Source organism: Polypterus senegalus, chromosome 1, assembly GCF_016835505.1.
Source record: "Polypterus senegalus isolate Bchr_013 chromosome 1, ASM1683550v1, whole genome shotgun sequence".
In the NCBI taxonomy this organism is placed as follows: Eukaryota; Metazoa; Chordata; class Cladistia; order Polypteriformes; family Polypteridae; genus Polypterus; species Polypterus senegalus.
In genome coordinates, this window is record NC_053154.1 from 180325267 (window position 1) to 180338719 (window position 13453).

At 35.8% G+C, this 13453-nt stretch overlaps 1 protein-coding gene across 2 annotated transcripts in view; it reads left to right on the forward strand.

The window, feature by feature from the left end:
* eps8l2 (EPS8 like 2) overlaps positions 1 to 13453 on the forward strand; it is a 233075-nt gene that overhangs the window by 117730 nt on the left and 101892 nt on the right. For both annotated transcript variants that reach the window (XM_039763877.1, XM_039763886.1), the window contains 2 exons: positions 2481 to 2524; positions 4016 to 4071. In XM_039763877.1, coding sequence (XP_039619811.1) covers positions 2490 to 2524; positions 4016 to 4071 — 91 coding nt within the window. In that variant the 5' untranslated portion in view covers positions 2481 to 2489. The remainder of the gene's footprint in view (positions 1 to 2480; positions 2525 to 4015; positions 4072 to 13453) is intronic.

The window sequence follows — 13453 nt, forward strand, 5'->3', positions numbered from 1 at the left end:
TTTGTTGGCTCGTTTCACATGTCATTTGTGTTTGGCTGTCATTTAATGAAGAAAGGAATCAATTCAAAGGACTGAATCCTTAAAAACAGGGCTATTAAAATGAAGAGAAAAGGAGTTAATTAACAGTGAAAACTGGTCACTGATAAGGAAATGGGTTAGAATGAAAACTTGTAGCCACTGCGGCCCTCCAGGCTTGGAGTTCGACACCCCTGCTCTAGTGGGCCCTGTACTCACTGTCCCACACCATGAAGCTCGATTGACATTTGCCATAGAATATCAGAATTGGCAGGTCCACCACTGGCACCAGGTGCTTTTCTCAGATGAGAGCAGGTTCACTCTGAGCACATGTGACAGACATGACAGGGTTTGGAGAAGCCGTGGAGAACGTTATGCTGCCTGTAATATCCTTCAGCATGACTGGTTTGGTGGTGGGTCAGTGATGGTCTGGGGAGGCATACCCATAGAGGGACACACAGACCTCTACAGGTTAGACAATGGCACCATTACTGCCATTAAGTATCGGGATGAAATCCTTGGACCCATTGTCAGACCCTATGCTGGTGCAGTGGATCCTGGGTTCCTCCTGGTGCAGAACAATACCCAGGCCTCATGTGACGAGAGTATGCAGGCAGTTCCTGGAGGATGAAGGAATTGATACCATTGACTGGCCCCCACGCTCGCCTGACCGAAACCTAATAGAACAACTTTAGGACATTATGTTTTGGTCCATCTGATGCCGCCAAGTTGCACCTCGGTGATGCCCTGGTCCAGATCTGGGAGGAAGTTCCCCCAGGACACCATCTGTTGTCTCATTGGGAGCATGCCCTGATGTTGTCAGGCAAGCATACAAGGACGTGGGGGGCCATATAACTACTGAGTACGTTTGTGAGTTGCTGCAATGAAATTTTGGCAAAATGGACTAGCCTGCTACATCTTTCCCTTATATTTTTAGGGTGTCTTTGAATTCAACCCTCTGTAGGTTAATAATTTTCTTTTCCATCAAACAATGTGGCATACTTTCTTTCCTAACACATTTACCCAGTCCATATCAGTATAGATATCCAGCATGATTTTTTTCCCATTGAGATCTGATGTGTTTTTAAAGTATTCCTTTAATTCTTTTGAGCAGTTTATTTAATTGGCTAATTTATATATTTCCAAAAATGTTTATCTTCTCTTTACGGTAAATAAATTATGGGTAGCTATTACTTAATTGGGAATTATAATTTTATCTAATTGCTTCTAACAGTGTAATTTAAAGATTTTTTAAAATGTGTTCCTTTTGTAGTGTCTGTTTTAATTACTGTATATACTCACATATAAATTGGGTCTTGAAACCCAAAAAATCAATCATAAAATCAGACCCTGACTTATATACCCGTTCAAAAATGCAATTTTTTTACATCTTCTTGCTTCCTACAATATCGCATCAGTTTCTCAGACGCAGCGAATTTTGTTGCAGCAGCACAGTTAAAAATTTCTTTTGCTACTTCAACAAAGTTTAATTTAAAACCAGCTTTATATTTTCTTTTGATTGAATGATCCATTGTGGATAAGGGATGCTCTTATGAGAAAGGTGTATGAGTGTTTTGAGATACAAAAAACACAAATCAGTCCAGCATTGCTTTGGAATAGTTCGGGTATTACTTTGTGCTCATGTAGACACAATACATAGAACAAAAAGGCAGTGTGATCCGTGGTCACTCTCTCAGGTGGTCGTTAGCATATCATAATCTCTTGGACCAATAGTGTGAGTTTTCTGCATTCGACTTATACGACCAATGTTATAAAATACCAAAAAATATATAGTAGAATCAAGTCCCGACTAATCCGTGGGAGAACTTATTCGCGAGTACGTAAGGTAATTTGACGAAATTAAATAGACTTGTAAAAGAATGTAATATGTAGCCTGTCTGTTCATATTATAGATTTACATGATTAAAATCCACATCAATTATGAATTAGGTTTAAAAATGAAACATGCATTAAAGAGAGTGACCATGGGGAAATAGTAAACAACTACTGTAAGCTACTGTTTAGAAGTAGTTTACTTTCTGTTTAGAACTATTTACTTACAATTTAGAAGTTGTGGAAATAAGATCCATCATCATATATAATTGTTTACAGAACAATTTTGTCAAAAATATAAGGGAGAAAAAAGTATATTTATTTTAACGATCTATACAAGGAAAATTTTATACTTTTGTCAGAAGTGAAAGGTTACTGAAAGCAAGCTAAACTTGCAGGTAGAGTTTGCTAAAATATATTTATGTTCGTTGATTTTTTTTAATATTTAATGTTTCTTCAGGCTTTGTGTGGAATGTTGCAGCCAAGAAGTGACAGAATGACATGAACAGTGTGGCTTGTAGCTGATCTAAAAATAAAGGGGCTCATTATTAGTTAATTATTTTGTTGATTTTATATAAATAATTATGTATTTGTTTGTTTCTTTTTTCCATTTTATTTGAACAACCATACAGTAGCTGACCATGAACCACCTGGGGCTCCCTGGAAGCCATGCCAAGTAAGTTACATTTAACAGTGCACTCAAACTTAGTCGCACTCAAACTGATTTTTTAAATTACTTACTTTACTTAGTAAATTGTTTATATTATTTAAAGCTTAACTTTCATTTAATTTTTTGATATTGTTTTAGTCTATGAATAAACAAAAAAAGTCAATCCATATTTTATGAAAATCCTTCTTTTTTAAGTATGTAAGCACTCTCTATTTAAATTAACATTTACATTTTTGAATAATTTTCCATTTCATTCCTTCAATTTACGTTTTAGCTATCAGTTTGTAAGTCTGTTGTTCATTGTTCACCCCCCCATGGGTATTCTGTCAAAACCACTGAAAAAAAAATATAATTACTGTGTAGAGTGACAAATAATTGTCACCAAAACTGAAAAACAAGTTTTTCTTACCTGATCCATATCCTGGATGCTCCATAAGCCATTTTAAGTAAAGGTTTTATTGATTAATGATCTCCAGACTAACAATAAAATGGTTAGAGTCGGCCAGGCTAGTGGTAGGAGTATTTCTTTGAAATACAAAGAGGTGTTTTTTCATACACCTTCATTAATTTTCTATAGCTTACGGAACCCTTTTACTTCATAGTGTATTTGTCTGCATCAGCTAAGAGAATTCTGCTTGATGCAAACTCATCTTTTTTCCACCATGGGGTGACCATTATTTTAACACATGTATAATGACTCCAGACTCAGAACATTCCAATTACTGAGGCTCAGATTCTCTCTTACTTAATCTTCATTTTCTTTCTGTCTTCAGTTCATTTCAGTACTTAAGGAAACAGACTCCCAAACTCTGCAGCACTTCCATCACAATAGCTTTTTTTTTCTTGCTTTCTATCTTCAAATATTAAGCAAGTGGTATCCTTCCACAGTAATCACAGGGCATCTGCTACACCTCTACCTTTATTTTAAGTCTGGCACCATATTTGATAACATATCGGCATTCTCTAAAAAGCAAAATTATCAGTGGATTCAGCATGAGTTTGTCCATCACCTGTACCTCAACCCCCTGGGAACAACCCCATGCTGTGTATTTGGAACCTGATCCATTCTATCACTTTTGTTCCTTAAACATTCATGTCAGTTTTATTCACGTTTTGTTAATGTATTTTTTGATTGTATTGCAAGCAGGCCTATTGGAATTTTAATAGACATTCCAATTATGAAGCTTATGTTCTGACTTAACATTTAGAGAATTTAACAATACCCATTATTTCATAAGTTAAATATGGCTATCTGGCGTGGTAACCCACAACATCAGAATTAGATCTTTATTTAATTTCTAAGCATTTCTACAATACCACCAGAAGCCTATAATTGCAAATATGATGAATTTATTCTACATTCACAATGTACTTATTGTATCATATCCAATCTCTGATACTACTGATTCTACTGATGCACAGAAGAAGTTCTTTTCAAAATGTTCAACACTAAGCAGGTACCTAAAACTAACATGTTTAATCTTCTTCTTTCAATAGTGGGCTGGCACGATCAGACAGTGGAGCTACAAAGATGAGCGCCAAGGCTTTATACGGTAATTGTTCTTTATGTAATCTTTTACTGTCAAATTACTCTCTCTGGTAATTCAGTTCTAATCAGATTACATATAAAGCTATTTAAACTACTAATAAAAGCATGTTTCTTCATACTGTTTTTATGATTTTAACAGAACAGTTCTAGTGTTATAAATCTGGTTGAATTTAATGTTAAAACTGGCAGCAGAATTTTCTCAAAATATGTGGAAATCCTTGCAGTAAATTCTGATGCATTTACTGTATACTGGAATCTACAGTATATTAACCTTTCTGGATCATGTATAGTGAATTGAAGATTGGAATGTTGATGGTGCTGCAAATAAACAAAGTACAAACTTAATAACAGAATTTCTTGAATATAGTATATAGTGAGAGCCAAAGTCAGGTTTCCTGAAATCTGTTTAGCAAGCAATCTGTACATATTTTTCAATACTAGGCATTACACTCAGTATGGAAGCTTTTTGATTTTATCAACCCACTAAGATCTGGGTCCAAGTGGCAAGCAGGTATATACAACGCAGAAAGTGCAAATCAACTGGCACAGGTATACACACTAACCTTGTACAGTTTTAGTTAAGGAAAGGAGAAAACTTTTGTTGATGGCCTAATATACTACCAAAGCTCATAGTAAATTTACATAGTAATATACAACCGCATTTTAGTAAGATGAGGCAAAAATGTTTACTATTTAAGATATTTGTGCCCCTTTCAAACACAGAATCTGAGAAGTTCATGGGATAGCCACCTGAAGAGTTTACTTAGTTTTGCTCATTCACAATTTCCAGAATGAAATGATAATTACTCTTGTCAACATTGTTCATAAACAAAAACCTCTATTAAGTGGAAAGTTGTATACAGATACCATAATTGCTATTTTCACGGTTGTTTCTGTTTTGTGTCCTAGTGTAAAGACTTGTGGACATAACTTGTTAAGTACTGCATTTGTTCTGTTGCTTTGCTATTGTTTAAACAAATACAGTATATACAGTATATTTTGAATGAAAGACAAATGATTATACTGATGGTGTATTCATAGAATATTTTGTGAGAAACTAGGAAAATCTCAGTCAAACACAATAAGGTCAAAGGTGAGAGATCAATTAAACTGTAATGAAACCAGAGCATGAGACAAAAAAATAGTCAAAACGTCAAATCAAGAGGTCAGTACTGAGAAACAATTCCAAGAAAGAATTTTTAACCAAAAAATGTGAAGAGTTTGAGATCCATCGATTTGATATGGAGGTCCACCTGTGGCTAAGCTTTTAACCCATTGTGCTGATTATAAATAGGATGCAGGCCAAGAGATGGGTATAAAAAATAGTGCAGACTGTGGGAAGTTAAATGGTGGTCAGAACGTTACAAAAAAAAAAAAAATAACACAACTCCTAAACTATCTGTAGAATTGAACAATAAATGTCAAAAAATAATTCACCTGATTCAGAAGACCCCCAAATAAAGTATGACATCATGCCAAATGATGAATAACATTGAATAAAAAAATAATAACACAACCCAAACATAGCAATGGTGGTAATTGCCAAAGCAGAAGGTTTATTTAAGTTTCAGATCGGCAATTTCCAGTCTGTTGGTGTATTAAACAGTGTCGAAGCAGGAAGAGGCAGGGCTTGAGACATCATGGCAGAAGTAACATAATGCTTTATCTGGAATAGAAAGTGACTGTGCAACATTTTTATTCATTCTCCTGTGTTTCTCTTGACCATAGATCATGATATACTCCACATGCTCACATCAGACACTTTACATAGTAAATCGAGGCACATAAGACATACTGTAATGTGGGGTTCCAGTCAGGAGGCCCTTTTAATTAACAGGTGTTTAGTTGGCAAGTGAAATCATTTAGAAATTAAAACACGCAGTGTGTCACCAGAGGGTGTACAGTATTAATTGTCATGTTTTCTCTAGGCAGCATCACCTGCTCTGGCTGAAGTTACATGCTTAACACTAGAATTACTCAAGCCTACGAAAAAACTCGTAAGATAATGAAAGTTGGAACAGGAAGAACTTTGTTGCCGTTCTGTGGAGGTGGGGGGGGTTTGGAATAGTAAGCTGTTTGCTGCTTGTCTTGATCGGCACATAAGACGCTGACTGAGAAGTTTGAAGGGATTTAAGGTGGGCCAGATTTTCGAGTTTTTTTCGTAGGCTTTGGTAATTCTAGTGTTAAATGAAATTTTCTGTTGGAATGAATTTCTCATGTGTATCTGCTGCAAAGATGGAACAAAAGTGACATCAGTCTTTCATTTTTGGAGTTGTGACCTTAATATTTTCAGTCATAACCATAAAGGGGTCTAACCCCCATCTGACTCCCCCACTTTCAAAATGTCAGCCATTTGAAAAATCATGTGTTTTGTACTATTTCTGCACATAGCCTCTGTACATGCAATGATTAGTGAATGAAATCTTAGGGGTACATAGCCAGAACCCTGCTGAACTGATTACGGGTCACCCCAAGTCCCTAGCCCTTGTACAGTCAGAGACATGATTTTTTTTGTCAGTGGCAAAAAGATCTGGTTAATACTTTTCAAACTGCCAAAAAAATGTAATGGTACAAATATGGAGTACCTTTACTAATGCTTGTACGGAAGGTAAAACTTTCCTTTGAAAGTCAGCTCATAAATAAGAAAAGTTAAAGTGTTACAATTCTTTTGCCAGTGTGTATATGTAAATCTGAAAAAAAACTGTGAGTATATATAAATCTAACAAAAATTTAATTATTTACAGTCAGTCAGTCATTGTCCAACCTGCTATATCCTAACATAGGGTCATAGAGGTCAGCTGGAGCCATCAATATCAAAAAAGGATTATATAATGTAAGAAGACTTACTGATACACAATTAAAATCCAATCTCATATTATGAGAAGTTATTACTGAACCTGTTAAAGGACAAACAATTTTTATATCTTGAATTCTTTTGGATGATCAAAGTCCAGATATTCCTTTTTAATTTAAACAACGACAGTTTCCTGTAAGAGTTGCATTTTCTGTGACAATTAACAAGTCACAAGGACAAAATCTTCAAAATGTTGGAATTTACTTTCCTATTCTTGTCGAGTTTTACAATGTTTGAAATTCAATATAAAAAAGAAATAATTTTCTTATTTTCTAATAAGTGATTTAAATATTTCATATTTCTTATTACCTAATAAGACTACTGTAGGTAGTTGGTTTGGTAATGTGTGTGTGTGAAAATAAAAGTATATATATAAACCGCATTTGAAGACTTTTTCATTCACATAATTTTGCTGGAAACCACCTTTTCCACTCAGGTTGCTCAGCTGGATAGAGATGTGGGAACTATGCAGGTCTTGGGGTAAACTTAAGTCACTCTGAGCTACTCTGGGATCAGTTTAATTGATGCATGCTTTCAGCCATATGCATTATCCATTTTATCCAATCATGCGTTTGAAAAAGGATAGATAGTGGGTTTAAAGGGATACACATGGTCACCAACAATGTTTATGTACACTGTATCATTCATTTGACATATTTGCCTAATAAAATCCTCACACCATTACAAATTCACCTGCACCCTTTATCATTGGCATAGGCAAGATGGAGCTATAGAATCATGTGATTAATGAAAAATTTCTGACCTACCATCTTCTTGTTGCAGATAGAAAATGAGATTTTTTAGAATGGATGACATGTTTAGGGATACTGAAGTGCAGGTTTTCTTCAGAGACAGAGAGTCTCACATGGTGTGTTGCCTTCTGGATGCACAGGTGGGAGGCCTACCTGAAAGGGTTCATAGGCTGTTTACCAGAGCGGGGGTAAATCCAGTTTGTCATTGTCCCTGTTGGAACAAATAACATAAATAAGGGTAAAAAATAAGTTAGTTGGAGATGCATGTAGCGGAGCATAATTACAATATTATAGAAATAACAGAAATCTGGCTAAATAACAAAGATGGGGATGAGTACAACACAGAGGGATACACATTTTTAGGAAGGACATTCAGAACAAAAAAGGAGATGGGGTTGCTGAATTTAAACGCAAGTCTTCTTCAATTGGACAATGAGCCTCATCTAAGTGAGGACATCTGGCTTTATCCGGAAAGCTTTAGAGAAAGAGGCATTTTTGGAGTGTGTTATAGACCACTCAATGCAGACAGTAATTTCAATGTACATCTTTTTAGTAATGTTAAAAAGGCAAATTTACAGGCGGATATTATAGTCATGGGAGACTTTTACAACCCGAATATTAACTGGGATAACCTTGCAAATAGCAGAGTACAAGAGAAGGAGTTTTTAAAAGTATTATCTGACATTTTTTATCGCAGTATGTTAAAGAACCAACATAGGGGGAAACCTATCTAGATTTAGTATTTTGTATTAATCAATATAGAGGTGATTGAACCACTAGGAACAAGTGACCATTATATAATACTATTCTCATTGTTTTGGGGAGAGTGTGGATGCAAAGACTAACACTGTCAAGTTTAACTTATGATAGGGCATATTTTGAGCAGATGCAGCAAAGTCTAAGGAGGATAGAGTGAGATAAGCTTTCAAGTGTGGAGCAGTTAAGGAGCAGTGGAACAGGCTTAAAAACGTTTTATATATAAGGTAGGACAGGTACATACCTAACGTTGGAATTAGTAGGAAATTGGGTTAATAAATAATTGAAAAAGTGGTAAAAATATTGTCATGGTCTATTGAAATTTTATTGCACAATCAAAATGTTCTAAAAATCAACAATAACCAGCTATCGTAAGTTATGACATCATGCACCATGACACTCTGTTTAGTAATATCCATCTATATAGTATAGTCTAGTTTTCATAGTTTTCTGCATTGTTTCCATTTTTGAATCCAGTAGTCATCATCCCAAAGGAAGACTGGCAGTCTTTACTGAACCTAAGCCAACACATTTCATGGATCCTGATACAGCCTATTGTAGAAACTACCATTCCATCTGTGGTATTTTGCCTTTGGTCTTTGGAGATCCATTTTATTGGCTTTTAGGTATTCCTGCAGGAATTAAGAGATGACCACTTGTCCTCATGAATACAAACGATTCAGTCCCTGTTATCATCTGTCAGTTGCACATGCTACCATATTACAACATACCAATGCCTTCTTATTGTGATTTAGTGGCAAAGTAGGCCTTGCAAACAATTGAAGTCAAGTCAATTCCACTAATGTGATACTCAAAACTATTATATATCACTAATTTATACAAATAAGGTGACAACCTGCTATGAAGTTTGCAGTTATTTGCCAAATGAGCAGGTAACAATTAATAAAAAAATGCAGCCAAGGGCTTTTGTAGTTGATGAAAACATTACATTTTGTATGTATATTCTTCATATAGTCTTCTTAAATTTTTTTCTTAAACTTAACACTTCCTTTTAGTGCTTAATATATGTTTGTTATGTTTGGTAATATATGTTTACATATGCATCCATCCATTATCTAACCCGCTATATCCTAACCACAGGGTCACGGGGGTCTGCTGGAGCCAATCCCAGCCAAAACAGGGCGCAAGGCAGGAAACAAACCCCAGGCAGGGCACACACACACACCCACACACCAAGCACACACTAGGGCCAATTTAGAATCACCAATCCACCAAACCTGCATGTCTTTGGACTGTGGGAGGAAACCAGAGCACCCGGAGGAATAGGTTTACATATGTATAAGGTAATTATTGTTACATGTTCAAAGTACATTGAAATTCATACTTGCATATAATGGGTTGTGAATAAATACTTATACATACAAATGCCCCTGATGAAATGAATGACTGCCACTAATCATGTTGACTACACATACAACTGCATAATATATTTGGAACATTTAAATACACATCGGACTCAGAGTACAACTCCATGTGGGCTATCTCCCACAACAAATATGTTGAGGAATTAAAGCAGTTTACACTATGCTTTTTTCGTTTCTTTCTTGTATGCTGGATGTATGTACTGTATATGTATATTTTCATTTGTTTCAATGTTTCTTTAAGCTAAACTGGCCTCTATGAAAATGAAACTGGATTCCAGGCTTCACATTTAACCATTAGTCAAATATAACACAAGTAAACACAAAATGCAGTTTTTAAATGATGGTTTTTATTATTTAGGGAGAAAAAATCCAAACCTACATGGCCCTGTGTGAAAAAGTAATTGCCCACTTGTTAAAAAATAACCTAACTGTGGCATATCACACCTGAGTTCAATTTCCGTAGCCACCCCCAGGCCTAATTACTGCCACACCTGTTTCAATCAAGAAATCACTTAAATAAGAGCTGCCTGACACAGAGAAGTAGACCAAAAGCACCTCAAAAGCTAGACATCATGCCAAGATCCAAAGAAATTCAGGAACAAATGAGAACAGAAGTAATTGAGATCTATCAGTCTGATAAAGGTTATAAAGCCATTTCTAAAGCTTTGGGACTCCAGCGAACCACAGTGAGAGCCATTATCCACAAATGGCAAAAACATGGAACAGTGGTGAACCTTCCCAGGAGTGGCCGGCCGACCAAAATTACCCCAAGAGCGCAGAGACGACTTATCCGAGAGGTCACAAAAGACCCCAGGACAACGTCTAAAGAACTGCAGGCCTCACTTGCCTCAATTAAGGTCAGTGTTCACGACTCCACCATAAGAAAGAGACTGGGTAAAAACGGCCTGCATGGCAGATTTCCAACACGCAAACCACTGTTAAGCAAAAAGAACATTAGGGCTCGTCTCAATTGTGCTAAGAAACATCTCAATGATTGCCAAGACTTTTGGGAAAATACCTTGTGGACTGATGTGACAAAAGTTGAACTTTTTAGAAGGCAAATGTCCCATTACATCTGGCGTAAAAGGAACACAGAAAAAGAACATCATACCAACAGTAAAATATGGTGGTGGTAGTGTGATGGACTGGGGTTGTTTTGCTGCTTCAAGACCTGGAAGGCTTGCTGTGATAGATGGAACCATGAATTCTACTGTCTACCAAAAAATCCTGAAGGAGAATGTCCGGCCATCTGTTCGTCAACTCAAGCTGAAGCGATCTTGGGTGCTGCAACAGGGCAATGACCCAAAACACACCAGCAAATCCACCTCTGAATGGCTGAAGAAAAACAAAATGAAGACTTTGGAGTGGCCTAATCAAAGTCCTGACCTGAATCCAATTGAGATGCTATGGCATGACATTAAAAAGGCGGTTCATGCTAGAAAACCCTCAAGTAAAGCTAAATTACAACAATTCTGCAAAGATGAGTGGGCCAAAATTCCTCCAGAGCGCTGTAAAAGACTCATTGCAAGTTATCACAAACGCTTGATTGCAGTTATTGCTGCTAAGGGTGGCCCAACCAGTTATTAGGTTCAGGGGGCAATTACTTTTTCACACAGGGCCATGTAGGTTTGAATTTTTTTCTCCCTAAATAATAAAAACCATCATTTAAAAACTGCATTTTGTGTTTACTTGTGTTATATTTGACTAATGGTTAAATGTGTTTGATGATCAGAAACATTTTGTGTGACAAACATGCAAAAGAATAAGAAATCAGGAAGGGGGCAAATAGTTTTTCACACCACTGTATGTGGTCTTTTTATGGTTGTTGTATATTTGTTGTGAGCAAAGAATTAACCATCTTTCCTGGCTTGCTCAGAGAGGCTTAACAATGCAGCATATGACCCACATAATCAGCCATCCCAGCACTTCCCTTAAAGCAACTGTACCATCTGCTAACTCAGCCCAGCAATTCCCATATTCATGAAGAACAGAAACCACTTGAAACATTAAAGTCTGCTAAAAGTTATGACTGAAGCAATATTTCAGTATCAAAAATTGATGAACCTCCAACATTATACAAGATCACTGTTTTTGTTGTGCTTAAAAAGGGGACTCGTGCCAGTTGTCCTTTCTATTTCACATTTGGCCAAGCTGTGCGAGAGGCCTGTTGCCATCGAATCCCGAGACTGATTCTAAAAGTGACCTGCCTTATTCCTACGGAAAGCATTTTCATACTATAAAGCACCAATTATGAACTCTGCTGTTTTGCTGCTTTAGTAATGCTTCCTAAGTGCTGATGTTTCCTTTCCTTTCCTGACCCTTTCTTAGATTTAAGATAACGTGTGATCATTCAAATACTCAAAAAATGTGAGGTCATATTCTTCTGAGCATTACAGAACATGTTAATATAAATAAACACATGACTCACTAAAACCTAGATTGTAGGGCGCATATGGTGCCCAGAATGTTGTACCTATAGGGTAAGAAATATAAATAATTAAATTATCTTCACAATTTGATACACATAGTAATAAATTTGATACTTACAAAATGAATATGAAACACAACCAAATCAATAAATGAACTGAAGAATCAATAGTATAGTATTCTTTCAAACCTGAATAACCTGTTAGTCAACATTATTCATGCTTCAATACAAACATGTAATGCTGTAATCCCCGCATACTTGCCTAGACAGAATACAAGAGGCAGGTTATGTTCATGGAAAGTACCACACATACTAATAAGAAAATTCAGTGAATCATTTTATTTCCGCCAATCAGATATAAAACTAACAGTTAAAATACTTTTAGGTCTGAGCTCGCCAATGACTAGCTGAAGTTCCTATATCTCTAAAAACTTTTGAAATTATTGAAATTTTTTTTACAATACTTATTTATTTAGTACATATCTATATACTGTAAAAATGTAACTCAGAATGCTTTACAATTAGTTAAAATAAGGTTAAATAGGAGTAGTAAGTCAAAAAGTTATATTTATTTTTAACATTGTTTTCTCTACAAACACAATCCACGTTTATATGTTTAATAGGGGTTTTCTTAGGAGATTTTTCAACAGCAGTTTTTTTTTTAATTTTATTGATTTTATTGTAAACATTCCATACAAATAGATTAATTTTTACAAAAAATAGGATTTAAAACAAATCAACCCCCACCCCTGAGAAAGAGAGCATGGCCAACGGAGTAAAACTTAAAGCTGGTAAAAATAAATAAATTGATGAGTTTAATAAGCAGATAAAGATAAATGGAGAAGAAAAAAAATTGGGAAGAGAATCTGCTTCCTCAGTGCTTTAAGAGCTTATTCTAAAATATTACTGATTAGATCCTGCCAGGTTTTCAAAAACGTCTGCACAGATCCTCTAAGTGACAATTTGATTTTTTCCAATTTCAAATAATATAAAACATCAGTTACCCACTGACTTAAAAGAGGAGAGTTAGGATTCTACCAGTTTAGCAAAATAAGTCTGCGTGCCAATAGTGTAGTAAAGGCAATCACAGTTTGTTTGTCCTTCTCCACTTTAAGCCCATCTGGAAGAACACCAAACACAGCTGTTAATGGGTTTGGAGGTATGGTCACACCAATGCTGTCTGAAATGCACTTAAAAATGTTTGTCCAGAA